Source organism: Vigna radiata, unplaced genomic scaffold (genome assembly GCF_000741045.1).
Source record: "Vigna radiata var. radiata cultivar VC1973A unplaced genomic scaffold, Vradiata_ver6 scaffold_149, whole genome shotgun sequence".
NCBI classification, from domain to species: Eukaryota; Viridiplantae; Streptophyta; class Magnoliopsida; order Fabales; family Fabaceae; genus Vigna; species Vigna radiata.
The window spans coordinates 260,793-287,001 of record NW_014542731.1 but is presented as its reverse complement, the minus strand read 5'-3'; the positions used below and the strand labels follow the sequence as shown (position 1 = coordinate 287,001).

The 26,209-nt window shown below is 33.6% G+C and overlaps 5 protein-coding genes across 5 annotated transcripts; 2 read left to right on the top strand and 3 right to left on the bottom strand.

Moving 5' to 3' along the window:
- Positions 1–1,805: 1,805 nt before the first annotated feature.
- LOC106780638 (ketol-acid reductoisomerase, chloroplastic) lies at positions 1,806–6,327 on the top strand. Its single transcript, XM_014668934.2, has 10 exons — positions 1,806–2,221; positions 2,348–2,440; positions 3,217–3,282; positions 3,366–3,506; positions 3,710–3,937; positions 4,048–4,165; positions 4,242–4,381; positions 4,683–4,850; positions 4,922–5,077; positions 5,780–6,327. Exons 1-10 carry the CDS (start codon positions 1,967–1,969, stop codon positions 6,146–6,148), a joined length of 1,734 nt encoding a protein of 577 aa, XP_014524420.1. The 5' UTR covers positions 1,806–1,966; the 3' UTR covers positions 6,149–6,327.
- Positions 6,328–7,260: 933 nt separating this feature from the next.
- Positions 7,261–8,546, bottom strand: LOC106780639 (senescence-specific cysteine protease SAG39). Its single transcript, XM_014668935.2, has 2 exons — positions 8,004–8,546; positions 7,261–7,920 (listed from the first exon to the last, which is right to left on the bottom strand). The coding sequence occupies exons 1-2, from the start codon at positions 8,440–8,442 to the stop codon at positions 7,331–7,333; spliced, it is 1,029 nt and encodes a 342-aa protein (XP_014524421.1). The 5' UTR covers positions 8,443–8,546; the 3' UTR covers positions 7,261–7,330.
- A 1,494-nt stretch (positions 8,547–10,040) lies between these two features.
- Positions 10,041–11,513, top strand: LOC106780616 (senescence-specific cysteine protease SAG39-like). Its single transcript, XM_014668911.2, has 2 exons — positions 10,041–10,520; positions 10,603–11,513. The coding sequence occupies exons 1-2, from the start codon at positions 10,082–10,084 to the stop codon at positions 11,193–11,195; spliced, it is 1,032 nt and encodes a 343-aa protein (XP_014524397.1). The 5' UTR covers positions 10,041–10,081; the 3' UTR covers positions 11,196–11,513.
- A 1,019-nt stretch (positions 11,514–12,532) lies between these two features.
- On the bottom strand, positions 12,533–13,456 carry LOC106780630 (auxin-induced protein 15A-like). Its single transcript, XM_014668925.2, has one exon. The coding sequence runs from the start codon at positions 13,388–13,390 to the stop codon at positions 13,112–13,114; it is 279 nt and encodes a 92-aa protein (XP_014524411.1). The 5' UTR covers positions 13,391–13,456; the 3' UTR covers positions 12,533–13,111.
- Positions 13,457–20,197: 6,741 nt separating this feature from the next.
- Positions 20,198–21,472, bottom strand: LOC106780625 (senescence-specific cysteine protease SAG39). The gene is made up of 2 exons (XM_014668918.2): positions 20,874–21,472; positions 20,198–20,790 (listed from the first exon to the last, which is right to left on the bottom strand). Exons 1-2 carry the CDS (start codon positions 21,310–21,312, stop codon positions 20,198–20,200), a joined length of 1,032 nt encoding a protein of 343 aa, XP_014524404.1. The 5' UTR covers positions 21,313–21,472.
- Positions 21,473–26,209: the final 4,737 nt, after the last annotated feature.

The window sequence follows — 26,209 nt, the reverse complement described above, 5'->3', positions numbered from 1 at the left end:
CAATGGTCCAAACCCCCTAAACACTCGCTGAGCTCACCCATTCGTTATTCGAATAAAATTGATAGTGCTTCCAAACCTCAACCAGTCGCTCAGCGCACTTTCTTGCTATGCGAATCCTCAAACAGAGGATCAACCTCCACAGCCACTCGCCGAGCGAGTCTTCATAATCTGCAGCACAAAATCTGCAGAATTATGCAACCTACACCCAATTTACCAATTCCAACTATTTGTCCCAAATTCTAACCCTCCTAGATTGTGTTATACACCTAATTATACTTAACCAAGGTTGTCTAAACACTTCTAACCTCAATTTAAATATATGGATTCAAAATCTCACCAAAAAACTCACACAAACTCAACTTAGGGACTCAAAATGAATTCTACTATTTGTGGCATAATTTCAAGTAACTTAGGGACTCTAACAACTCCCAAACGACTTACCAAGACTCTTCAAACTAACCATTTACACACATAACTCCAAACTCAAGTTTTCACTACCTCACTTTCCCGAAATTGAGTTCTAAACCATGTAAAACTCTACCTCATTCTCCTTACACTCTCCTAACTAAATTTTCTAACATCACCAAGTATTATACAACCCCTAAACCAATTCATAAACAACCCCAATTCCATCAAATTAGTTCAACAACCCTTTCTCACCCTTTTACTATCTTAAACCTTCATTTTTGACCAAAACCACTAATAACCAAGATTACTCTTCCATTATAACAATCTAATTTATACAATTCAATTCATCCACATCAACTGCAACATAACAAACATACATACAACAAATTTGATACATGAATAACATCCATCAACCAACCAAGCATGCATATCACTCAATTACTACTCACACAAAGTCACACTTTCCAACTCCAACTGTTTAATTATAATAATTGTCAAACTCACACCACATATTTCTATTAAAAGTAGTTATTTAGCTTCCCTTGCCTCAATCAAACTTGAACAACTCAAGAATATATCCTGACTATGACTTGAACTACAAGGAACTTCTAAAAATACCTACAAATCACCGAATGATGATAGAAGATAAACTTTATAACCTAAATTGAGTCAAAAATTTAATAAGAGGGACTCTTGATCTATGTAAACAAATTTCTCTTACAGAATTAAGAACCCTAAATGCTAAAGAAAGGGGTTAACCGCTTACCCGCTCAATTCGACCAATTGATCGGTTAGATTTGTAGCCCTTGACGTAATGACTAAGTACCTCCTGATCATCAAACAAAGGCTCCAATCGTGAGAAAAGTTAGAGAGATATGAAAGAAAGGAAAGAGAACAGAGCTTTAGAGAGATATAAGATATTTAGATAATTAGACGAACTTTAGAAAATTCTATTACATTATAAGATTATTTTAAAATAAAATACTCAATTTCATTATTTTAATACATCGATTTACTTTAATACTCTATTTTCTAAATTTTTACAAAAAATAAATAAAAAAATAAATTATTACAATAGACATAAAAATGAAAAATACCATTAATTCTAAACTATAAATAATACATAAATTGTGAATGCTCTAATAAATCATGAAATATGCTTTAATAAAGTAAAAAGGATATCCATTCTTATTGTTTTAATGTCAAAAGCAATAATGATCACAAACAGTATACCCACTAGTTTAATTGGTCTATGTAGAATCCACTAATAAAAATATGCATCACAGATAAGAATAGTTACTTATTACGTTACCATATTTATTATTTATAAAATATATATATAAAAAATTCATATAACACGTGTGGTTGCAAACCACGAAAACAAATAAAAATATCTAGGTAGCAGATAAGAAAAGAAAACAACGCAGCACAACATCGTGTCGTGTCGACGCGGCGCAGGTTAGCCGAGTGTGGCGCTAATCCCTGCGCATAAAACACACCGTTTTGCTGCGCCGATTGTTAGCGTCTCCGCTGTTACTTATTTTTTCTGGCCTATAAAATGTCGACAACCGCTTCTTTTACTTCACTCTGCGCCACTTCCAGAACCTTCTACGCTAAGCCCGTCCTCACCAAAACCTTCGTCACGCTTCCCAAACGCGCGTTCTCCAATATTGTCTTCCAATTCAGGCCCCTCTCCATGGCCGCGCTCGGTGCTCGCAATGTGGCCGCGCCCGCCGTGGCCCCGCCACCCTCGCTGGACTTCGAAACCTCCGTTTTCCTGAAGGAGAAGATTAACCTCGCCGGACACGACGAGGTTCTGCCCCGCTGTGCTCAGAATTTCTCGCTAATTAAATAATTAATTGTTAATTATTGTGAATATTTTATTCGGTTAGTTTAGTGAAAAACTGAAATGACCTCGGAGTTGGTTTTTTGCATGCAGTATATTGTGAAAGGAGGGAGGGACTTGTTCCCTCTACTGCCGGCTGCTTTCAAGGGGATTAAGCAGATTGGTGTCATCGGATGGGGTTCGCAGGTAGAAAACGGTTTAGGACATGTTTGGATGAAGATTTTTTCTAAGCAGTTGTCAGAAAAAAAAAAATGAAACAAGGTTTACTATAAGTTAAATTTAACTAATTTTTAGTTTATATAAATTAATTTTTAAACATATATAAATTTTAAGTTTAGTTTAAGGTGGTTGTAGCTTACAGTGAAGTTTATCTATTTTGTTTTTTCTAAAGATGTTTACATAAAAGCTTATCCTAACATTCTAACATGCCCTTAATAATTAATAAGTGATAAGTTTGTTCGTTTATGGAAATATATGCGGAAAATTTTGGTTTTGATTTTTCTGGATTTGTTTATTTTGGTTTTGGACTTTGGAAATTTAATAAATAATGTGTTTAATGATAATATATAGTGGTTTTTCCTGTATTAGTTTTATACAGTGACATTGATGAGTTTTATAGCGAGTACTGCATAGTGATATGTTAAATATGACATCCGATCGATTTACAGTGAAAATATATTATTAAACTCAAATAAAATATAAAGTTCTTAAAATGCTGATACAAAATTAAAATAAAATATTGTTTTTTCCACATTGGAATTCTCTCCTGTAGTCAATCTTTTTGGAAGCACTGCCAGACGGCTTTCTCAAGTAGACCATGGTTCGAATAATTGTAGGACTAGTAGTCCCAAAAATAGTTTTTTGAAAGACTAAAATTATTGTTTGATTATATTATTCTTTTTACTTGTTCAGTACTGTGTATAACTTTTGTTTAACGGGATTGTTTTAACTGCTTTCACCAGGGACCTGCACAGGCACAGAATTTGCGTGACTCTCTTGCTGATGCAAAGTCTGATATTGTGGTTAAGGTGATCCTAGGTTGATTTAATTGATTGGTCACTCTTGAATGTTGAAACTGCGTTTAATTTAACATGATGTTTTGGCAATGCAGGTCGGCCTCAGGAAAGGTTCTCGTTCCTTTAATGAGGCTCGTGCAGCTGGTTTTAGTGAGGAGAATGGAACTCTGGGTGACATATGGGAAACCATCTCAGGCAGTGATCTTGTGTTGCTGTTGATTTCTGATTCTGCACAGGTTAGTTAATTGAAGAGAGGCTCATTTAATTATTTGTAAATAATTTTGGTGACGTATTAAAGTTATTGTGGTGATATCTTAATTTTTCAAATTATGCTATTTTGGCAATAGTAGTGAACTAGTTGCTCAATTAATGCTGCAGTGATTTTGAAGTTTCCTGATATTTGGTGTCTTTCTAATTCTTTTTTATTCACGTAATGCAGGCAGACAATTATGAAAAAATATTTTCCTACATGAAGCCAAATAGCATACTTGGGCTGTCACATGGTTTTCTTCTTGGGCATTTACAGTCAATGGGACTTGATTTTCCAAAGCACTTCAGTGTAATTGCTGTATGCCCGAAAGGTATGGGTCCTTCTGTAAGGAGACTGTATGTCCAAGGCAAAGAGATAAATGGGGCTGGAATTAATTCAAGTTTTGCAGTCCACCAGGTGTGGTGTATTTTTATTTCGTTTTATTTCCCTCCGTTTGTTGTCCCTTCTGGGAATCATTATATTTGTATTAATTATTTTCTGGGTCTGAGCTCCATCATTACTTGTAGGACGTGGATGGCAGAGCTACTGATGTTGCTCTGGCATGGTCCGTTGCCCTTGGTTCCCCTTTTACATTTGCCACGACATTAGAGATGGAATACAGGAGTGACATCTTTGGAGAGAGAGGCAAGAGTCTTTCTCTTACTTCCTTGATGTTGTCTTTCAAGTCTTATTGCCTAATTTCTGCTTTTATGGTTTATAGGCATTTTGCTTGGGGCTGTTCATGGTGTTGTGGAATCCTTGTTTAGGAGGTACACTGAACATGGAATGAATGAAGATTTGGCATATAACAACACTGTTGAGAGCATTACTGGAACTATATCTAGAATCATCTCGACTAAGGTTGTGATCTCATACTCATATTTTAGTGATTTTGTCTCTTTGGATCTTTTCCCCTAATTATGTTTTATTTTAAAGAAGCAAAGATATTATTAATACTGAATGGGTGTGGTATAGTACAAGATATGCCTCACCATTTCAAGTTTCAGCCAAAAAATCACCTGGAAATAGAACCCCAGGCTTAGATACTTACATTCCACATTTCCAATGTTACTGTTATGCACCTCTGAAACATAATAACAAAGCATTTCCCAGAGCATGTGAATTTGTGCTTCTGAATTAACTTCTTTTTTTGTCTGTATAGGGCATGTTAGCTGTATACAATGCTTTATCTGAAGATGGAAAAAGGGAATTTGAGAAAGCATATAGTGCTTCATATTATCCCTGCATGGACATTTTGTACGAGTGCTATGAGGATATTGCTGCTGGGAGTGAGATTCGCAGCGTTGTCTTGGCTGGACGTCGCTTTTATGTAAGTGCACATTCACTTTCCATTTAAAGCTGGGCATTGTGCAATATCTAAACTGTACCTGTATTTTACAGGAGAAAGAGGGTCTGCCTGCCTTTCCCATGGGAAAAATTGATCAAACCAGGATGTGGAAGGTTGGTGAGCGTGTCCGATCTACAAGGCCACCGGGTGATCTAGGCCCATTATATCCGTTTACGGCCGGTGTCTATGTGGCATTAATGATGGCGCAGGTATGTGTACTTATTCTGTTAGCAAATTTTCAAGCTGTTTTTGTTAGGAGTTGGTATTATGTATTCCCTGCGGCAAGTTGGCCTTATTTACTGATAAATTTGGGAAAATGTTGGAGCATGAATATCTCCGAAGTAGCAATATTCACTCTTAAGTTTTATTGGGGTGACACTCATAATGAATATCACGAGTACATGGCACAACAAAAACTGTAAAGTCTTAGTTAGGTGAAACTCATGTTAAATGATCAAATAAAATTAATTTGTTATTTTAACCACAAATCACAAAAGTTGGATTTTACCTCACTTTAGCATAAATTTATGGAAAGCATAACAATAAAAATTCATAAAAATATTATTTCTAACAATATATTCTTTTAAAAAAAACCAAACGATGAAATCAATCGTTCTCTATCTAAGATTCCTGAGAAACTAAATTTTTTATTCATCAAATGCAGCCATTCTTGCATACTAAGAATTGTACAAGGGAAAAAAAAAACACCCGACTTGCATCTTTAGATGAACTTTATCTTCAAATTAGGGAATTGGGACTGACAGTCATCTACTATTAACAAAGGATGGAATGTTTTCCTATGAATTTCGATATTCATTCTATTTTTTCTTGTTTATCTTTGCTCGGGTAGCATTAAAACATATAGTTGACATTTTGTTTTGCTTTTTAAATTTTTGATTACGAAATTCCAGATTGAGATCTTGAGGAAGAAGGGACATTCTTACTCTGAAATCATTAACGAGAGTGTGATTGAGTCTGTGGATTCTTTGAATCCTTTCATGCATGCTCGCGGTGTTTCTTTCATGGTTGATAACTGTTCAACCACAGCAAGGTTGGGTTCAAGGAAATGGGCTCCCCGATTTGATTACATCCTAACCCAGCAGGCCTTGGTGGCTGTGGACAATGGAGCTCCTATCAACAAAGACCTAATTAGCAACTTCCTGTCAGACCAAGTCCATGGAGCCATTGAACTTTGTGCTCAATTGAGACCTACAGTGGACATTTCAGTGCCACCAGATGCAGACTTTGTCCGTCCTGAGTTGCGTCAGTCTACCAGTTAGAACATGACCCAATTTCTTGAGCCTATTCCTTTCTACGGAGTGCTTAAACTATAATGTTGATTTGAGTTTTGTTATTATGGTTGAGTGCTTAAACTAATGTAATACTGTACTCAGACTTTAATAATGAGGAATGTTTCTTAATGCCGAGTAGACGAATGCAGTTCATTTAGAGGTTTTCATTAAGTATTACAGTACCGGTAACTTGATCTATCCACTATGTGTCGTCTAAAATCATTAGGATCTTAGGACTAACTGCAATAAACAGCCCTCAACTTTGGACGAAAAGTCTAAAATTTAGTAAGTTTAATTAAGATTGATTAAATTTTTATGGTCAATTTTATAATTTGAGGTTGACCACATCCATATAACATGTTCAATCATTTAGTAGTAGGTCAGACAGATAAGTACGTAGTATGTTGCACATATTATGGAAACGATTGTCACCGTCTTTTAACAATGGTAAATTAAAAAAATATCAAAGTGTCTCATGCATGTTTGTCATACTTCTTTCTCATTGTCACATGAATTTCATTGTCGTCAATTCGACAAAGTGTAAATCTTTGGTTTTATGTTTTAGTTCAATCAAAACTGAAGTGCCCCCATTATCCAAAACTTCATTCTTTAAGTTTTACAATAAGTTCGTGTTAAATATCTCATGATTAAGCCATTATGTCAACTTCAAGAGAATCAAGTTCAAATTAAAAAAGGAGTATTCCAACCTTTATTTGGCTTGCCTTGGCCACTGCTATAGCAACAGTAGAGGAACAGTATTTGTCGCTCCGGTCCATGTCGTATAACAAACCCAAAAACTTTCTATCTTAATAGAGCCTTCCTCAATAATGAATACATATTTTAATAACAAAAAGAAAAATGCAAAACAAAACATTTGGCACATTTGCTGGTGGCTCAGCGTTATGGTTCCAAGAAGTCAAAGGCATGTTAGTGGTAACTGGAGTTCCAAGAACAGATGAAGGTTGTAGTGGACCCATAACTTGGGATACAGTAGGAGCTGATCAATTGCAAAGTATAAACTATGAACCATCATAACATGTTTAGTCACAAGACAAATTTTTCATTTCACCATTAATGATATGTCCCAATACAATGATTCATGAGAAATACACTGTTACACACAACATAACACAGTTTAGAAATAGAAATACTAGTGTACAAATTTTACAATTATGCAGTAGGATAAGATGCCATCATAGCTATGCCACATAGTCCTTCTTGAGCAGCCACACCTCTTTGCATCCTAATGTAACCTTCTTCACCCCACTCTGTTCCCCATGAGTTCTTAACTAACCAATACTTGCTCCCATCATCACTAACACCATATCCCACAGCAGTCACACCGTGATCCAATTCAGTTCCACAAGAACCAGTGAAGACACCGCTCTTGTAAAATTGAAAGTCAGAGCCACTGGCATCAATGGCTACAGAAACTGGTTGATTGGCCACAGCCTTTTGCAGTGCCTTCTCATTGTTTGCTGGGACATCCTCGTACCCAGTAATGGTAGCAGCATGGTTGGCTGCATTCGCATTGCATTTTCCATCAACACCCTTATAGGGGTAATTGGCTTCGGTGTTGAGTCCATGATTTTGAATGATGAATGTGAAAGCATCATCCATAAGACCACCCGCACAACCTTGGTCCTCCCCCTTTATGTCACAATCAACAAGTTCTTGTTCCGACAAAGAGATCAATTTTCCAGTACTTAGTTTGTGAATTCCTTCAGTTGCTGCAACAGCAGAAAAAGCCCAGCAGCATCCTACACAAGGTAAATTATTAATAGTTAGATCATCAAGCAATTTAATTTTACACAGGAATGTGAATGAGTAATGAAGCACGTACCACACTGGTCTTGGTCCTTGACGGGTGTCACTGCACCCTTTTGCCTCCAGTCTACAGTGGATGGTACTGCAGTCACATTTTCATACTTAAAAGTGGTTGACCTTATGATTGAGGAACACATGTGCCCCTTGAATCTATTTCTTGGAGCTATGAACTCCTCGTTGGTGAGGTCTGCAAATTGATTGATGGCTAACTTATAAGGTTTATTGGCAGCACTGTTGAAGGCTTCAATGTAATTCACATTTTCCTTAAAGATCCTGAAACGCTTTTCCTTTTCTTGAGGGTCCTTATACCATTTGCCATAACGAGCCATCCATTCCTCATGCCTCTCATACATGGTGGCATCTTGGAGAGTGCGACATGAGACTTGAAAAGCCAAGAATCCCATGCAGAAAAGCAATGCCAGTGAAATATGATAGAACTGAGTTTTTGCAACCATGGTGGCTCCTGTAGTGTGACAGACAATTGGAATAACAGTGAAATGTTTGAAAGATGTGTTGTGGTGTGGTATTCAGGATTGTTTTTGCTGTTTATATAGGCAAGTTAGCGTTGAATTCTAAATTAGTTTGTTTTAGTTTCCAACTTAAATCTATGTAGCTGAGATTTTTCTGAATGAGACCCTTGCTAGTGTGGACAAATTACTTGTCAAGCGTAACGTATAAATGGTGCCAAAGTGCTTGTCAAAGATAATGTGCGTATTGGGAAAGTTTAGAATTATAAAATTGGAAGTATGAAAACTTTATTAACTTCCATAACCATATAAAAGTTGCACTTTTCCAAATCAAATAAATATAGAATGATATAATAATATATTTAGTCGATAATAAATAGAACACAAATAACTACGTGATGATCATGAGCATAACATGAAAACAAACCAAACAAGTAATAGGTTTAATTCAGAGAGTTTTCATACCATCTAGGTTTTCCCGACTAAAAAAAGATTTTCTTAATAAAGTAAACACTAATAATCGGACCTAAGTTAATTTTGACTCATTAACCCATTAGTTATATTACTGTCCACTTTTTTATTACATTTTAATAATTTTTTTTAATAATTTTTTTGAATCACATTATGTATTACTGTTTTATTAGTTTTAATATTTGAAACGAACTAATCACAAACTGCTATATAAACAGTTATAAAAAAATTATCAAAAAAATTATTAAAGATACATTTTCCTTTTAACAATGTTTTAAATTCTCCTTTCAATTGCGATCATCAAAGAGACTCACAATTGTAATATTCTCGTGTTAGTCTCTCTAAGTATATTGATTTTAGTACAGTCTTCAATTTCTTTTCTCATTTTAGTTTCTTAAAAATATAAACTGTGTTGTTTTTGGTTTTAACGTTTAACTATGTTAAACTTAGTATAAATTAAGAAACAAATGAATTATATAAATTTTATTTTAGATCATAATGAATTGATTTTAAAAATGTCCACTGATCCACTTTAATTTAGAAAAAAATTAGTTAGCAAATATAATTAACCTCATTTCATAAAAATCTAACCAAATCCATTGTTTTCCTAAATGGATATCCAATCCATCCATACAAAAGATAACTTTAAAAAAATTAAAATAAACATATATGGTAGTTGATGGTTTATCAGTATTAAAATTCTGTATCATTATAAAACTGCTATAAGAAAATTTCTAACAGTAAGAAACGGCTCCAAAAGGCATATGCACAGACTAAACTTATTGATATTTGTTTTCATACGTGGAAGAACTAAAACTAAGAAACAACAACAATTTTCTATACTATATTATATTATATTGAATTTGGAAGGATGGAAGGAAGCATACTGCTATAGCAATACATATGCATGCACATAAAACAAAACAATTTTCAAACCTTCGTTTTTATAGTTCTAAACTTTTACAATACCCACAAAGAAGGCATCTTTGCAAAACTATTTCATTGGTATATTATGGAAATGTGCTTTCCCATTTGAATTGAAAACACAGAAGGTTAATTTAGGATTCAAAGATAATTTAGTATAAATATAGCATCTTTTACATATTTCACTCACCAACATCAAACATCAAACACTTGTAACAATACACAAGCTACCATGGCTACCAAAACACAATGCTATCACATCTCTTTGACATTGCTTTTCTGCATGGCATTCTGGGCTTTTCAAGTCACATCACGCACTCTCCAAGATGCCTCCATGCATGAGAGGCATGAGGAATGGATGATTCGTTACGGCAAAGTTTATAAGAATCCTCAGGAGAGAGAGAAACGTTTGAAAATATTCCAAGAAAATGTAAACTACGTTGAAGCCTTCAACAATGCTGGCAATAAACCTTACAAGCTTGGTGTTAATCAATTTGCAGACCTCACCAATGAGGAGTTCATAGCAACAAGAAATAGGTTCAAGGGTCACATGTGTTCCTCTATCACAAGGACAACCTCGTTTAAGTACGAAAATATGACTGCAGTGCCATCCTCAGTCGATTGGAGGCAAAAAGGTGCAGTTACACCAGTCAAGGACCAAGGCCAATGTGGTAAGTGCTTCATTATTTATTTACCACATGAAATTCAAAACATGTGTAGTATCTAACTAATAATTTACCTTGCATTATGTAGGATGTTGTTGGGCCTTTTCTGCTGTCGCCGCAACCGAAGGAATTCATGCACTCACTGCTGGAAAATTGATCTCTTTGTCGGAACAAGAACTTGTTGATTGTGACATAAAGGGTGTGGACCAGGGTTGTGAAGGTGGCCTTATGGATGATGCTTTCAAATTCGTCATCCAAAATCACGGGCTCAACACCGAAGCCAATTACCCTTATCAGGGTGTTGACGGACAATGCAATGCGAATGCAGCAGTGAAACATGCTGCTACCATTACTGGGTACGAGGATGTCCCTGCCAACAATGAGAAGGCACTGCAGAAGGCTGTGGCCAATCAACCTGTGTCTGTAGCCATCGATGCAAGCGGCTATGACTTTCAACTTTACGAGAGTGGTGTGTTCACTGGGTCATGTGGAACTGAATTAGATCACGGTGTCACAGCTGTTGGATATGGCGTTAGTGATGATGGAACTGAGTATTGGCTTGTAAAGAACTCATGGGGAACAGAGTGGGGTGAAGAAGGCTACATTAGGATGCAAAGAGGTGTGGCTGCTCAAGAAGGACTATGTGGCATAGCTATGCAAGCTTCTTACCCTACTGCATAATCAAAATAGTTGGACCCTGTTATAATATGTACAATTCTATGTATCCTTTTAAGAACTCATTCCTGTTATAGGTCGTGCATATCGTTGTATCCTTTCCACCAACATTGTAACCAAAATGTTATCAGTCAATTACTAATGAAAAGTATATCACAGTTATATATATAGTACAAACAAAAGGCATCCTTGGAGAGAAAACTAATTTTCCTAATAAAGAATGTATAACTCTTTACAGAACGTTGTACAAAATGAATTAATCACGTTGGACTCAGTCTATAAAATATGAATTCGACGGCTAATGCACAAAGTATATCACGTTGTGCGATTTATTTTGAATTCAAGCCAGAAGTTATGCGTTGGAAGACATCTTCGTTGCAAGGAATTGTGAGACCACCCATTGAATGGTAATATCCAAATTCTTCCTCAGCTTGACTCAATAAGTCCTGGAATAGAGGTTGGTTCAAGTATGATACCGGGATCACAAATCGCTTCATTTTCTCCCCGACATAGACTGCGAGATAGCCCTTTGGGGCATCCATCGCTTTTGAAGATGCTTGATTTGCTGCATATAGTGCCTTTCTGATGCCAGGTAGACGAAAACCCATTGTTGTGTTGGTTTGAGAGAAGTCTTGAGAGTAAGCTTTTTGAGTTTTGAAGGGTTTACAGGATGTGAATGGCTTGTGTTGATTCTAAGTTCTTGAATGCCTGAATATTTATAGACAAAAGATATGTAGCAAAGCCATTGCCTTGAAGAATTATTGGTGAAGGTGGCAACAGAGTAATGGGACCAACTGAGAGACAAGGGAATATGGTATTGTCTCATGAATCAGCGTACCATGTGATAGTAGTTAAGATAACAGTGTCCCTCTTTCTCTAGTGAAGGCCAAAATGTCTCCTCATTTAAAAAGAAGGATATGTGAAAAAATATTGAAAGTTGATCATGTTGAAGATTATGAAGTGGGGTAGTGTGAGTTAGAATTTCCGTACATAAACAATGTGGACCAAAGTTTATCATGAACATTGGTTCTCTTCTTACCTCCAAACATTTATTCAGAGCTGTCAATCTGGTCTGCTTAAGATTTACTCATCAACACTATCTGTCACTGATATTATTGGTACATTTTATATCTATACAACTGTCATCATAATTATTTGGAGAAGCGTGTGTCCACCACTGGATAAGTTATATCGATCACAATGCATGAAAAAACAACAAATTCTCAGGTGCGTAATTTGTTGGCCAGAAACTCAAAAGGTGAATATGAACTAGCAGTGAACTTCCTAATCCTTGAGAGAGACCTGTGAGACAACACCATGTGATCCTTAGTCCCTCAGTAGATTATTGAAAAGAACCTCGTTCTTTGACATATTCCGACATTGTTATAGATAATGATCCATACCATTCCTGGTGGTATGAACTAAAGCTACTGTTTCATACTAGGCCAAGTTTGAAGCAAAAAATAAACCTTGAGGATAAGTCTAATTTTATGTTGCAACCACACCCATTTGAGCAGATAACCAACCTCTTTTGTTAAGGCCCTAGCTTCTTAAAATTTTGCTTTGCAACGTATATTTTCTTAATAATCTAAACTTCCCAATTAAATTTGTTTCCTCTTTGGTCCCAGTGAAAACCTTTCCATTCTACCGTTCTAGAAATCATGTGATCTATTCCTGCTTTCAAATTTCACAGAACAAAGTTTAGTTTTAGAGCTGGACTTAACCTTGTTCATGCAGAAAGAAGTGAACACCGAAATTGGTAAACTAAAAATACTGAGTAGCTACTTGAATAGTTGAGTTCACTTTCTTTGCACAAAAATATCATTCTTTCTCACAAAAGGGAGATCTTTACAAGTTAAGAAGACGCCTATTGTACAAAAATGTCTCTACTAATCTACGTTAGACCCCTAAAGTAATGACATTTATTGTCCATTGAAGCAAGAAGTTATATGTTGGAAGACATCTTCACTGCAAGGAATTGTGAGGCCACCCATTGGATGATCATATCCAAACTCTTCCTCAGCTTTACTTAACAAGTCTTGGAAGGAAGGTTTGTTCAAGTATGATACAGGGATCACAAATCGCTTCATTTTCTCTCCCACGTACACAGCAAGATAGCCCTTTTGTGCATCAACTGCTTTTGAAGATGCTTGATTTCCTACAGATATTGTCTTTCTGATTCCAGGTAAACGAAAAACCATTGTTGTATTGATATGAGAACAGAACGGTTTGAGAATAAGCTCTTGAATTTACAATGCTTTGGGATGTGAATGATTTGTGTTAGTCCAAAATGTTTAGGCCATCAGTATATATATAGATAAAAGGATATTCATTAATTGGTTACTAAAATTATTGGTGAAGGATGGATATGAGATAGCTGTCACAGGAGCAAAGGAGAGACATAGCATGTGTTGTAATACATAAACAAGTCCTATATTGTGGATCTATGAAAAAGAAAGACTAATTTGTTCGTAGTGCGTCATAATGTGATCATGTGTTCAATGTTGATTCTCTTCTTATCTCTTAGCAATAGTGCATGGCAGTTGCATAAATGATGTCTCCGATGCTTACAATCTTGAATGAGTTTCAACATCAGAACTTCTTTATCATAGAAACAGAGGGTGGATTCGTATAACGTGTTACAGTTATTCCCACCATATGCCCTGTCTCTCATTGGTGAATGGCTCCTATCACATTAGCTGTTTAAGTACTTTTAGTTACGATTTTTAACTTTTTCTTAACAGAACTTGAAGTAAGTTTTGTGAATGCATTTATGTTGTCTTTCTCAACTAAAAGGTTGTGAGAGATTTTTGAGATCCTGGAGAAATGTTCTGATAAATCTCCAGCTGTATAACAATTTTTGGTTCTTTGGCAGCTCTCTACATTCCTTTTTGTGAGAAAAAAAGTATTGTATAAACGTCAATGTTGATTTTGGTTTTAGTCCCTCTTTTAAACTAAGGTACAATTTAGTTCTTCAACTTTAGAAAACTCTAGCTTTAGTCTTTTTTACCAAATTTTTTTAACTTTATTTGCTGTTTTAAGTACGTTTCATTATAGCATTTGGATTGTTTACACTGTTTGACATATCTTTGTTTTAATGTTAACTGAGAAACGCGTTTGAAACAACAAATAAAGTTAAAAGAATTTAGTAAAAAGAACTAAAACCAGAGTTTTCTAAAGTTGAATGACTAAATTGTACCTTAATTTGAACGAAGAACTAAAACCAAAATCGCTCTAAAATATAGCGACTAAAAATATATTTAACCTTTAATAATGTATTTGGGACAGTAACACTGATTCAAAGGTATCAAAATGGTACACCCGTCAAAAGGTGTGGTATGCCTCCATGGTAACCCACGACAAATCCTAACTTGTATTTGTTGGTTCTAAATGTAGGATTTTCGGGTAAAAATTCCATTAATTCTCCAATGAAATAAGAGGAAAATCGTTCCCTTAGAAATGGTATTGTTAGAAATCCCTTAAGCCCTTCATAAGAATTTAGAGATAATTTTAACACCTTATGTATTTGATATGGATTTAGAGATAACTTTGAAATAGGATATTAAGTAATATCCTATAAATGTTAGTAGAAAAAAAAAATAATAAATGGGAGTAAATGTGAAATGTTAAGTGATAATTTTAGTTTGTTGGTTAATCAGATGACTCAAATAAGACATTAATTAGTTATAGATTTATCAAAAAAAATTCATCAGTAATTAAGATTCTAGGTTATTGATATATCTAAACAAATGATTTTAAAATATCCTGTTATGGATGAATTTACTTATAGATTTCACCACAAAATGATTTAATCTCAGGCGAAAAATATCATTAATAATAATAATTTTAGATTACCAAAATAATTTATCAATGAATTTTAATGATAAATATGTGTTGATGAATATTTCTTTTAGTAATTCAAATTTTTTTTTATTGACAAATTTTAGCGATGACTTTTTTTTTTCAATAAAATTTGTTAATAAATTTGGTTTTATCCATTAATTTATTATCATAGATAAAATTTTGTCACCGATTAAAGAATTTGTAGCTAAATTTTCTAATTAATATAAAAAACATAAATCAGAATACTAAAACATGAAATACCTATTGCTATTGTGGGTAAGGTACTTCTCTCTTTTGTGGAGGAGGACGAATATTTTCACTTGTTTCATTTTTCTGTCCAATAAAACAATTCAAGATTCAATACCACTATAAAAAAATAGTGATAAATGATGACCATAATTCTTTAGTACAGACATAAATCCATCTATAAGGAGGTACTACTAAAGGATTAGCAACGAAAAAAATTTGTCGTAAGTTCATTGTTGGCAAATGCATTGAGATTGTGGTACTTATCAATGAATATTTTTGTCAAAAAACTGTCAGTACTGAAAATTGTTCTTTTAAGATTCTAACATATGTCAGAGATGACAAAAAAACTTCATAACCAATTCAACACAATACAATTCCAAATACAAACCACATTATCAATAAAAAGCACACCACTTATCAAATATATTTAAGAGAATAATATCTATTAAATAATCTATATAATAGAACAAGCCACCATATGAATACATAAACATTATACCAATTATATGTAGCATAAACACAAGTATGTTAAGAGCTTTGTTTAAGTTTTACATATAAGATACTCTAATGATCTTCATAATCATGAGAAGATTGTGTGCTTCATTTAAATTTTCATCCTTAGATATTTTGTTGTTGAGAGTGTGATTCAAGTTGAGAGATTTGGGAGTTTTGTTGGTTAGTGTTTGGTTGTGGTTGTTGAAGACGAGTATGAGCATCAACAAGGAGATATTACATAACTAGTGATTGGAAGGATTGAAACTTGATGCTCAATTGCTCATTTTCCTCCAAACTTCGTGAAAGTTGTTGCCTAAGCTAGTTGAGGTCCTCAATAGGAAGAGTAGGAAATTGGTAATTGGCTGAGGCTATCATTTTTTGGACCTATATATTTTGCAACAAGTTGGCTAACACCATAAGGTCTTTCTTTTTCCCTCCAACAATCTTAACCTAACATTTAGTACTGATAATATTGTCCTATCTAAGATCAAGAGAGTTATGCTCTTGTGTTCCATCAACACCACATAAGAAACTTCATATCTGACTTGGGAAAGCCTAGTCTCAAATTCTTCATGTTAGTAAAAAATGAATAAATATTATCATGTGGTATATATATAAGTTTAAAGGTAAATAATATCAACACTAAAAACGACTTACATGTGTCTTCCTAGATTTGTTATCCACAAACTAGCCAGTATCCTTGCATATATGTCTTCGTTGAAATGCATCATCAAGAAACACAAATTGTGCCAACTCACGTGTCTGCAACAAAATATGTTGTGATAAATTTGATTTGATGCAACACTTTAAAAATGTAGATTAAATGTGAATAATAGAAACAATTAATGTGTATACCATACGAAGGGCATGTTCAAGATGTTAGGTACAAACAAAGTCCCACATTAGAAAAAAATAAGAGATGGACATGGGTTTATATACACATAAGATACCTCCATTGATAAGAAGCCTTTTGGAGTGATACCAAAAGCAAATCCGTGAGGGCTTGGCCCAAAGCGGACAATATCTTATCAGTGTGGAGACTTATGTGTATGTGTGAGTGTTGAACCCCTCCTAACAAATGGTATCAGAGCGCATGGTTCAGGTTTGGTGATCGGGCTCAGACGGGTATGTCCCTCCATGATCGGGTGAAGCCCTGGAAGATGGGCTAGTGGCCGATAGCCTGGAAGTGAATCATGAGAGGTGGAAGAGCAAGAGATACTCAGTGTTTGACAATGGATTGTGAGAGAGAAGTGTTGACCATGGTGTACTCGAGGATAAAAAAGAAGACTTTCGTTGTAGGGGAGGTGGTCCTTTGTTTGAGGAGAGGATGTTGGGTACAAACAAAGTCCCACATCAGAAAAAATAAGAGATGGACATGAGTTTATATACAGATAAGATACCTCCATTGATAAGAGGCCTTTTAGAGTGGTACCAAAAGCAAATCCGTGAGGGCTTGACCCAAAGCGGACAATATCTTATCAGTGTGGAGACTTATGTGTATGTGTAAGTGTTGAACCCATCCCTACACATGATTGGTAATGGAGCCAGCTATGTGTAGGACCATTTGAGAAGCCCTATTTTATTTTGTTGTAACACATTTGTTACGATGGTTTAGAGAATTCTAATGTTCTAACAAATTTTTCCACACTTGGTGTTGAAATTTTTTCTTAATTTGATCTTCATGCTCTGGTCTCCATTAAACTATTATCTATAACAGTAAGACAATTAAAGCATTATCAACACATATTGTAAGAAATAATAGTTAACATCTTAATTGAAATGCATAATAAGTTAGAACACGTTACCTTAAAACATTGCTAAAAAGGATCCTTGTCTTTTTCAGGTATTGCTTCCTATGACGGTCAAAGATGAACAAATTGTTTCTTGATTGTCTTTGTTATAGCCTATGAAACAACTCTAGATGGAAGAAACCTAACTTTCAATAAATGAAAGAACTTATATAATATAAACAATTATTTTAAGTAAATTAAAATATTGCTCTCGACCGAAAGGTTTATTCATAAGTCAGTCCTAGAGAGGAAGATCATGTTCAACATTTAAATCAAAATCAAATATAGATTGTTGTGGAATTATATCTGATAAGGACCAAAAGACTTAGCTCTTAAAGAACCTAAGCTCTGATACCAAATGATAGAAACCTCCTTGGTACGGTTGAGCCAAAGATAAAAATGTAATGGAAGTGGGTGAATGGATGGTGGGTGCAGAAGCTTTGATGGACAAGGGAGCTAAGCTCATGGTTTTGTGATGATTTATGGTGGTGGTGTGGTGTTTGGTGACTCTAAGAGAGGTTAGGCCAACTCTAAGAGGAAGGTGACTAGATGGGCCTCATAGGTTGCTCTAGTCTTGATATAAGATGAGAAGTATGGCAAAAAATGGACAACATAACATTACTCAACCTCAAAGATGATTACAAGAGAGGAAACACCTCTATATATAGGCAAAGGTGTCTCCTAAAACTCCTAAAAGCATGATCTCCTACATTTGCACTCATTGGCCAAAAATAAGACCTTCTAAGGAGTGGACAAGTGTTCATAAATCCTCTCCAATGAGGGGAAGACATGTGGCACTCATAAAGAACAATCCTCTCCGTTCCTAGAGTGTCATGTGGCCACCACTAAAGCTAAATCCTTTCTAGTGGAAGCATGACACATACTTTCCACATGATTTAGATGTCTAGTTTAAGAAAAAACCCTATACTAATTAGACCTTAATACAAGTCTTAAACAAACCTACCTACTTGGCCGAAATACATGGCCTAAAGAAACCTACACTACTTGGCCAAAATACATGGCCTAAAGAAACTTATACTACTCAAAGCTAAGCTCCATGATGGCTCCAAAGATGATCCAAAAGGTTGAGTTTATACCATCTTAATGGATGCCTTCAACTCTTCTTATATATGCTTGACCATGGCTAAGGCGTATGCTATCATAAGAATATATATAAAAGACATCCTCAGAGGCCACCCTTCCTATGGAAAACCTGCTCATCCCTTTTACAAACAGTGAGTTTGAAGAACATAATGTTTTCCACAAACTCCACCAATGCAGTTTACTCAACGAGCCATTGGAGGTCGCGTTCTGTTTTGAAGCAAGATACATACTCCCCAAATTCATGAGTTGTCCAATCATAACTTGGAACGACTGACAAAGGCTGAACCGAACCATTCCACTCCTTCGTTGCATCAACTTCTATTGCCACAATGACCTCCTCACCACCGCGAGACACAATCTTATTCCTATTTTTAGTGGTTGCCTCGTCACCTTACTCTGCATCTCACTCAGTTGATCCTAGGATAGAGGATCCAACTGAAGATGACACCGATGATGAAGAAGAAGTGTCATTTGCATACCCTTAACCTTTCCTTCCCTCAAACTCATTAGATGAAGACACATATACGGTTAACATTATAACCTGAAAGCAAAGAGATATGGACGTTTGGTTATTGGAGAAAGATTGAGAGCAATGATGAAAATGACGTTGAGGCCCACCACTGTTTATAGCCAAAAAGGATATACTAACGGGCCACCTCAGCTATTGGATTAGGCCAGACCTGACGATCCACTACGTGCGACTCTTCAGTTTTTGGAGCGCATGAAGATCAATGTGCCATATGTCTCTATCTCAACGGCTATAACTTTTCTTATAGCAGTCATATCCACATGAACCATAACGAGTAGTTACTGGTCAAACGAGGTACACAAATTTCATAGAACCCCGAACACAGCTAAGACGACCTTCCATCAGAAACCCCTTCACATATCACGATAGACTCAGACTTAGAGGAATTGTATCGTATGATTTTTCGGTCAATTGTGGACTGAACGGTCCAGACGGTCAACCATGCAACAAACATGACCATAAACTACTCTCACGAGTGTGCAGTTAAACAGTTACAATCAACAGGCCAAACAATTAGCCTACGGAGATACATTTCCTCTAACATTGATCAATTTAAGACAAAGTATGATTATTATTAGTTGAGCCGTAATTAGACAGTCACTAATTAAAAGTCAATTCCGAAATCTATAAAGATAGGTTTGAGATAAAGAGGTAAGTAATTGTATTTAATACACACTTAATACTTTGAGCTGTCAAATCTTTATTGACTTTGACATCAAAGTATCTTTTGTAGGTAACCTCCAAGCATAACATACGAATGACAAGAACAATTGGTAACGTAAAGACAAGCATTCAGACTACTATCAACACATATGATACACATATGATACTGTACCATTGACCTTAATCTCGGATCATTGACCTTAATCTCACACCCGGAACATTTAATCATAAGACAAAATTTTCATTTCATCGTTTGGTGATATGTCCTAATAGTAAGAGAATACACTGTTATACACAAAAGAACACAGTTTAGAAATAATGTACAAATTTTATAATTATGCAGTAGGATAAGATGCCGTCATAGCTATGCCACATAGTCCTTCTTGAGTAGCCACATCTCTTTGCATCCTAATGTAACCTTCTTCACCCCACTCTGTTCCCCATGAGTTCTTAACTAACCAATACTTGCTCCCATCATCACTAACACCATATCCCACAGCAGTCACACCGTGATCCAATTCAGTTCCACAAGAACCAGTGAAGACACCACTCATGTAAAATTGAATGTCAAAGCCACTGGAATCAATGGCTACAGAAACTGGTTGATTGGCAACCGCTTTCTGAAGGGCTTTCTCATTGTTAACAGGGACATCTTCGTAGCCAGTAATAGTTGCAGCATCGATGGCTTCTGCCTTTGCATTGCAGTTTCCATCAACACCCTCGTAGGGGTAATTGGCTTCGGTGTTGAGTCCATGATTTTTAATGATGAATTTGAAGGCATCATCCATATAACCACCTTCACAACCCTGGTCCACACCTTTTGTGTCACAATCAACAAGTTCTTGTTCAGATAAAGAGATCAGTTTCCCAGTAGTGATTGCTTGAATTCCTTCAGTTGCTGCAACCGCGGAAAACGCCCAACAACAACCTACAAGGTAAATAATAGTTAGATAACGATTGAGTTTATAATTTGACTTGGACATGTGAATGAGGAATGAAGCATTTGCTTACCACATTGACCTTGGTTCTTCACGGGTGTAACTGCACCCTTTTGCCTCCAGTCCACTGCAGAAGGAATTGCAGTCACATTTTCATACTTGAAAGTGGTTGACCTTATGATTGAGGAAAACATGTGCCTCTTGAACCTATTTCTGCGTGCTATGAACTCCTCGTTGGTGAGGTCTGCAAATTGGTTAATGCCTAGAAGATAAGGTTTATTTGCAGCATTGTTGGAGGCTTCGATGTAATTCACATTTTTCTTGAATATTCTGAAACGCTTTTCCCTTTCCTGAGGGTCCTTGTACACTATGCCATGACCAGTCATCCACTGTTCATGCCTGTCATAGACGGAGACATCTTGGAGGGTGCGACATGTGACTTGGAAACCACAGAATCCCATGCAGAAAAGCAATGTCAGTGAAATATGATAGAATTGATTTTTTGCAATCATTCTTGTTTGTTGATGAAGGAAGTGTGCTGTGGAGTGGTATTGAGGATTGTTTGTGGTGTTTATATAGGCATGTTAACGTTGACTTAAAAATTAGTTTTTCAGTTTCCAACTGAAATCTCGTTACACCTCTTTCTTGTAGGTAATAAGAAATTATAGCCTTGTTGTGCTGTTATGGACAAATTGTTTGAGTAATTTGGCATAATGGAAAAGCTGACCAATACAAAATGGAACATTGAAATCTTTATCAAGCGTGCAGGCAAATCTCTAATGCATTAGCAAACCAAAACATAGAATCTTCCAAAACAAAGGCACATAAATATACATAGTAAGACAATTAATATGTTTTAATTGCTCAAGCCGAAGAATAACAAGAGAAAAACCAAGTAGTAGGTTTAATTACTCAAAGTTAACTTTTTCTTCTAACTAGTTAATTAACTTGCAAAAAGTGACGCAAGTGAAGTATTAAAGTTTCTTAATTAATTTCAGACTTTTTTGCGTGCATCTTTAAATGTAAGTTACTTTAATCTCCTCCAGATCCTATTGGGTTTGGTTAATGAAAATAGGTATATGCATTTCTTCGAATAAACTCTAAGTACTTTATTTTTTTTTGTTTGTGTATATACCAGTCCAACAAATATATAAAGTGATGCTCTGGAATAAGATCTACTTAGTTTTATTAACCTAAAGTGGTTAAAAGATATTTAAAAATATATTTTTTGAACAAATATTTCTATATTAACAATATATGTGATCAAATATTGATAGTTTGAATGTATCATAAAATTCTTAATAACACATAATATATAAGTAAAGTATCATAATATTAATATTATTATTATTATTATTATTATTATTATGGTTATTATTTTATATGCAACACGTTATTTTATTAATATTATTTGATATTATCTGGATATTTGTTTTTATATATAAATCATAAGGTTCAGAAATTCTATAAAGTCCAAAAACACTATTTCATATTCACTTTTTCTTATTCAAAAGATTAAAACTCTCTTGTTGACTGACTATTATATAATATTTTATACGTGACTCTTTTTATGTTTTAGTCTTCATAAACATGCTTAGGAATTCTCTCATCTACTTATATATTGCCACCTATCATAAAATCAACCATCGAGATCCTAATAAAAACGTATTAAAATAAAATGATTTATTTTATAAGAAAATACGAAAAATAAATTAATCATAAATTTAATTATTAATGCCTACTCTTTAAATCGTCAATGATCATATATTACACTTTTTAAAAAATAGATATGTTTTAAAATAGATCATGTAATAGTTTTAAGTGATCATATTTTGGTTTAACATTTTTTAATATGAATAACAAAGTAAAGAGAGTTAGTGGTATTTAATTAGAATAGTTATTAAATAATAATAATATTCAGACTATATTTATATTGGACTGAAATTTAGTATCATAAATAAAAATAGAAGACATCTAAAATAAAATCCTAATTAATATTAGAACATTTAAGAGATAATATTAGAGAAAATATTAAAAAAATTATCCAAATTTTATTTATGATCATATTTTGGTTTAAATTTTTTTAATATGAAAACAGAGTAAGAGAGTTAGTAATATTTAATTACTATAGTTATTTAATAATAATAATTTTAAGACCATATTTATATTGGATTGAAACTTAATAAATAAAAATAAAAATAAAAGACATCTAAAATAAAATCCTAATTAATGTGAGAAAATTTAAGAAAAAAGTTGTCCAAATTTGGTTACGTATAAAACCAATACTAAATACATATTTTACATATATTTTAATGGAGGCTAAACTTGTTATTGGAGCCTCACATTTCTTTAAAATATTCAATTTGGTCTCTAATTTTTGTTTTTTATTTGCTTCAAAAAGTTCTTGTATTAGTAAAAGTATCTAAGTCATTTTATTAAATTGACATTAACGATATCTATACATGACAAGTTTTAGTTAGTAATATTTTTATTTTATTTTTTTTTGCATTTTTTTTTATCACTTGCAAGGTCATTATTGTGTTACGTGTAAAAATGCCACATAAATATCATATGTCGATTCAGTATTAATGTAACATGACACACATCTTTGTTTCATTTAATCTTTATTTAAAATTTTTATCAATTGAGTCATAATTTTTTCAATTTAATTTTTTTTATTATTTTAAAATAAGATCAAATTAGTAATTAAGCTTAATTAAAACTAAGATATACATATTATTTTTTTTAAAATTTATTAATCAAATAACTATTACTAAATGTTGAAGTTAATTTGAAAATATATCTATTTTAAACTTATAACTTTGTTAAAATATTAAGAATGTAAACTTGCAATTTTAAAATTTTAATATTTAAAATAAATTAAAAATTATATTTTTCTTTGCTAGCTTATTAAATTTATAAATTTAATGTGATAAATAAATTTTTAACATAATATATATTACATCTTTGTTAGCTATTTATAAATTTAATGTGACAAATATAAAAATTTAAAATTTACAAGTGTCATTCTACATTTAGACTTTTCATATTTTTAAAGAATTATATGTCTAACTTAGGGGTTTTTTTTTTATTGAAATTAAAAATGTAAAAACTAAAATTAATTTAAATATTTGGTTTGAGTAATTTGATATATAAATTCTAAAAAAATCATTTAGCAACTATATATAAGTTGTAATTAAGTTTAATTATTAATTTTATTTCATTTTGAAGAAAAAAAATATTATTTTATTTAAAAATAAAATAAAATAAAATAAAGTTAAATGCAAAAAACTGTTATGTGATACTATGTGACATCAACACTGCTGCTCTCTTGTGCTTGTGCATGTTGGAAAAGCTGACCAATAAAAAAAATGGAACTTTAAAGCTTTATCAACTGTGCAGGCAAATTGCTAACGCATTGACAAACGAAAATTTAGAATCTTCCAAATCAAATAAATTACAACATATATTTTCGACACAAATATATTGTGAAAGAACATGTTTATTGAGAATGATCTTTAATTCAATATAGTAATTAATAAAGTCTAATAGTGCACGCCATCTCCAAGCAAGACAAAAACCAAGTAGTATGTTTAATTACTCAAGTTAACTTGTTCTTCTAACTAGTTAATTAATTAACTTGTGAAAAGTATTAAAGTTTCTTAATTAATTTCAGACTTTTCTGCGTGCATCTTTAAATGTAAGTTACTTTAATCTTCTCAGTGGATGCATTTCTTTTCAAGGGTTTTCAAGTGCACCACTTGTACATTTGTGGATTTTAATTTTGTTGCTATCTCTGGAGGTAGTGTACATATATTTTTGTGCATTTTGTGCTAACTAAACCTTATCTCGATGGGTAATATATTAGTTATTGTGTTACATTGGTGGATTGTGCTATTTCAGTGAGTAATACATTAATTATTTTGCTACATTGGTTCATAGTGCACTAATTATTGTGCTATCGTGATAAGTAATGCACTATGCTACCTTGTTGATATTAGAAATGAGTTTTAGGCCTAATTCAATCCTACAAAACTGGCTTGTAAGGTGAGGTTTGCACCCCACTTATATATTATAAATTGATCTTATCTCTAGTCGATGTGGAATTTCCAAGAGTTGGATAGTACACCAGTTATACATTTCTAGATTGTAATTTGTGCTATCTTGGCGAGTAATTCCCATGTACCTCCGTAGTTAGTAATTTTGTGTTACCTTAATGCATATATAATTATGTGATTGTGCTACCTTGATGGGTAGTGCCTTTGTATCCCCATAGGTTATAGTTTTATCCTCCCTCAATAGGTAATGCACATGTAACGCTTTAAGTTGTAATTTTGTGTTACCTCGATAGATAGTGCACATGTATCTCCGTATAGACCTTTCAAATAAATTCATATAATAGGACTTAGCTCTAACTATCTCCGTGTAAACCTTTCAAATAAATCCATATAATAGGACTTAGTCTTAGTTCACATGTGTTGGAGCCAAAAAAACCTATAGAACTAGTTATAAAACCCACTAGAGTTGCCTTTGAAAGAAAATCAATCACAAAGCCCAACCTAAGGATCATCAAAGGCTTTTATTAGTCATAAAATATTGCTAGCCAAATATTATTCATCATATAAGCCATATATTCTTCAAGTTTCTATATTTAAATTTAAGTGAAAAAATCCACAATAAAAAAACTAAACCATGTTTTAATACCTTAAATTAATTTCCTTAATATACTCAAAGAAGATTAAAACAAACCGGTGAAACAAGTGGTTTGTACTAAACCAATTATTAAAAACTCACTCGAATGGTTGTAATGGTAAATATGCTAAATTCACTTTCGTAAAGAATAAGAAAGTAACCAGATTATGTGGTTTGTAAAACCACAAGTGATGAATTCTCTCATTTTAATTTGACAAATTGACAGATAAAACTTTTTTAACCAATGTGAGAATTGAAGTAGTACCTAGCCATATGCATAGAATTGAAGTGTTGTAACCCTCTAAAGCATTTTTAACCAATGGAACACCCATTGACTGAAAAATATCTTTCTAAGCAAATAAAAGTAAATATAAATCACACTTATATGCTCTCTTATGAGTACGAAGCAACAACATGAGAGCAAAAAAATGAATTCCTAACTATTTCCACTACAAGAAAAATACAATTTATTTATCGATATTTATATACAGATTTTGATCCGTATGTTATATAGATATTACATATGGATTTTTAGAAATGAGTTATACATATGAATTTTACATAGGGATTTTTATCTATCGATTTTTTCGTATGTAAAATCTATAGGTAAGTAAAAACAAAATTTACCAACCGATTTTACATACGAATTTTAAAATAATTTATTATCAAAAATTAAAATTAAATTTTAGTTGTCTCTTACTCCAAATTTTTCCCTCT

Bases quoted from the DNA above. Each gene is read 5' to 3' on its own strand.
- LOC106780638 (XM_014668934.2), top strand. From the start codon at position 1,967: ATGTCGACAACCGCTTCTTTTACTTCACTCTGCGCCACTTCCAGAACC. The intron at 4,382-4,682 runs GTTGTGATCTCA...TTGTCTGTATAG, and splicing joins CTAGAATCATCTCGACTAAG to GGCATGTTAGCTGTATACAA. The intron at 4,851-4,921 runs GTAAGTGCACAT...TGTATTTTACAG, and splicing joins TGGCTGGACGTCGCTTTTAT to GAGAAAGAGGGTCTGCCTGC.
- LOC106780639 (XM_014668935.2), bottom strand. From the start codon at position 8,442: ATGGTTGCAAAAACTCAGTTCTATCATATTTCACTGGCATTGCTTTTC. The intron at 7,921-8,003 runs GTACGTGCTTCA...TACCTTGTGTAG, and splicing joins CAAGGACCAAGACCAGTGTG to GATGCTGCTGGGCTTTTTCT.
- LOC106780616 (XM_014668911.2), top strand. From the start codon at position 10,082: ATGGCTACCAAAACACAATGCTATCACATCTCTTTGACATTGCTTTTC. The intron at 10,521-10,602 runs GTAAGTGCTTCA...TGCATTATGTAG, and splicing joins CAAGGACCAAGGCCAATGTG to GATGTTGTTGGGCCTTTTCT.
- LOC106780630 (XM_014668925.2), bottom strand. From the start codon at position 13,390: ATGGTTTTTCGTTTACCTGGAATCAGAAAGACAATATCTGTAGGAAAT.
- LOC106780625 (XM_014668918.2), bottom strand. From the start codon at position 21,312: ATGATTGCAAAAAATCAATTCTATCATATTTCACTGACATTGCTTTTC. The intron at 20,791-20,873 runs GTAAGCAAATGC...TTTACCTTGTAG, and splicing joins GAAGAACCAAGGTCAATGTG to GTTGTTGTTGGGCGTTTTCC.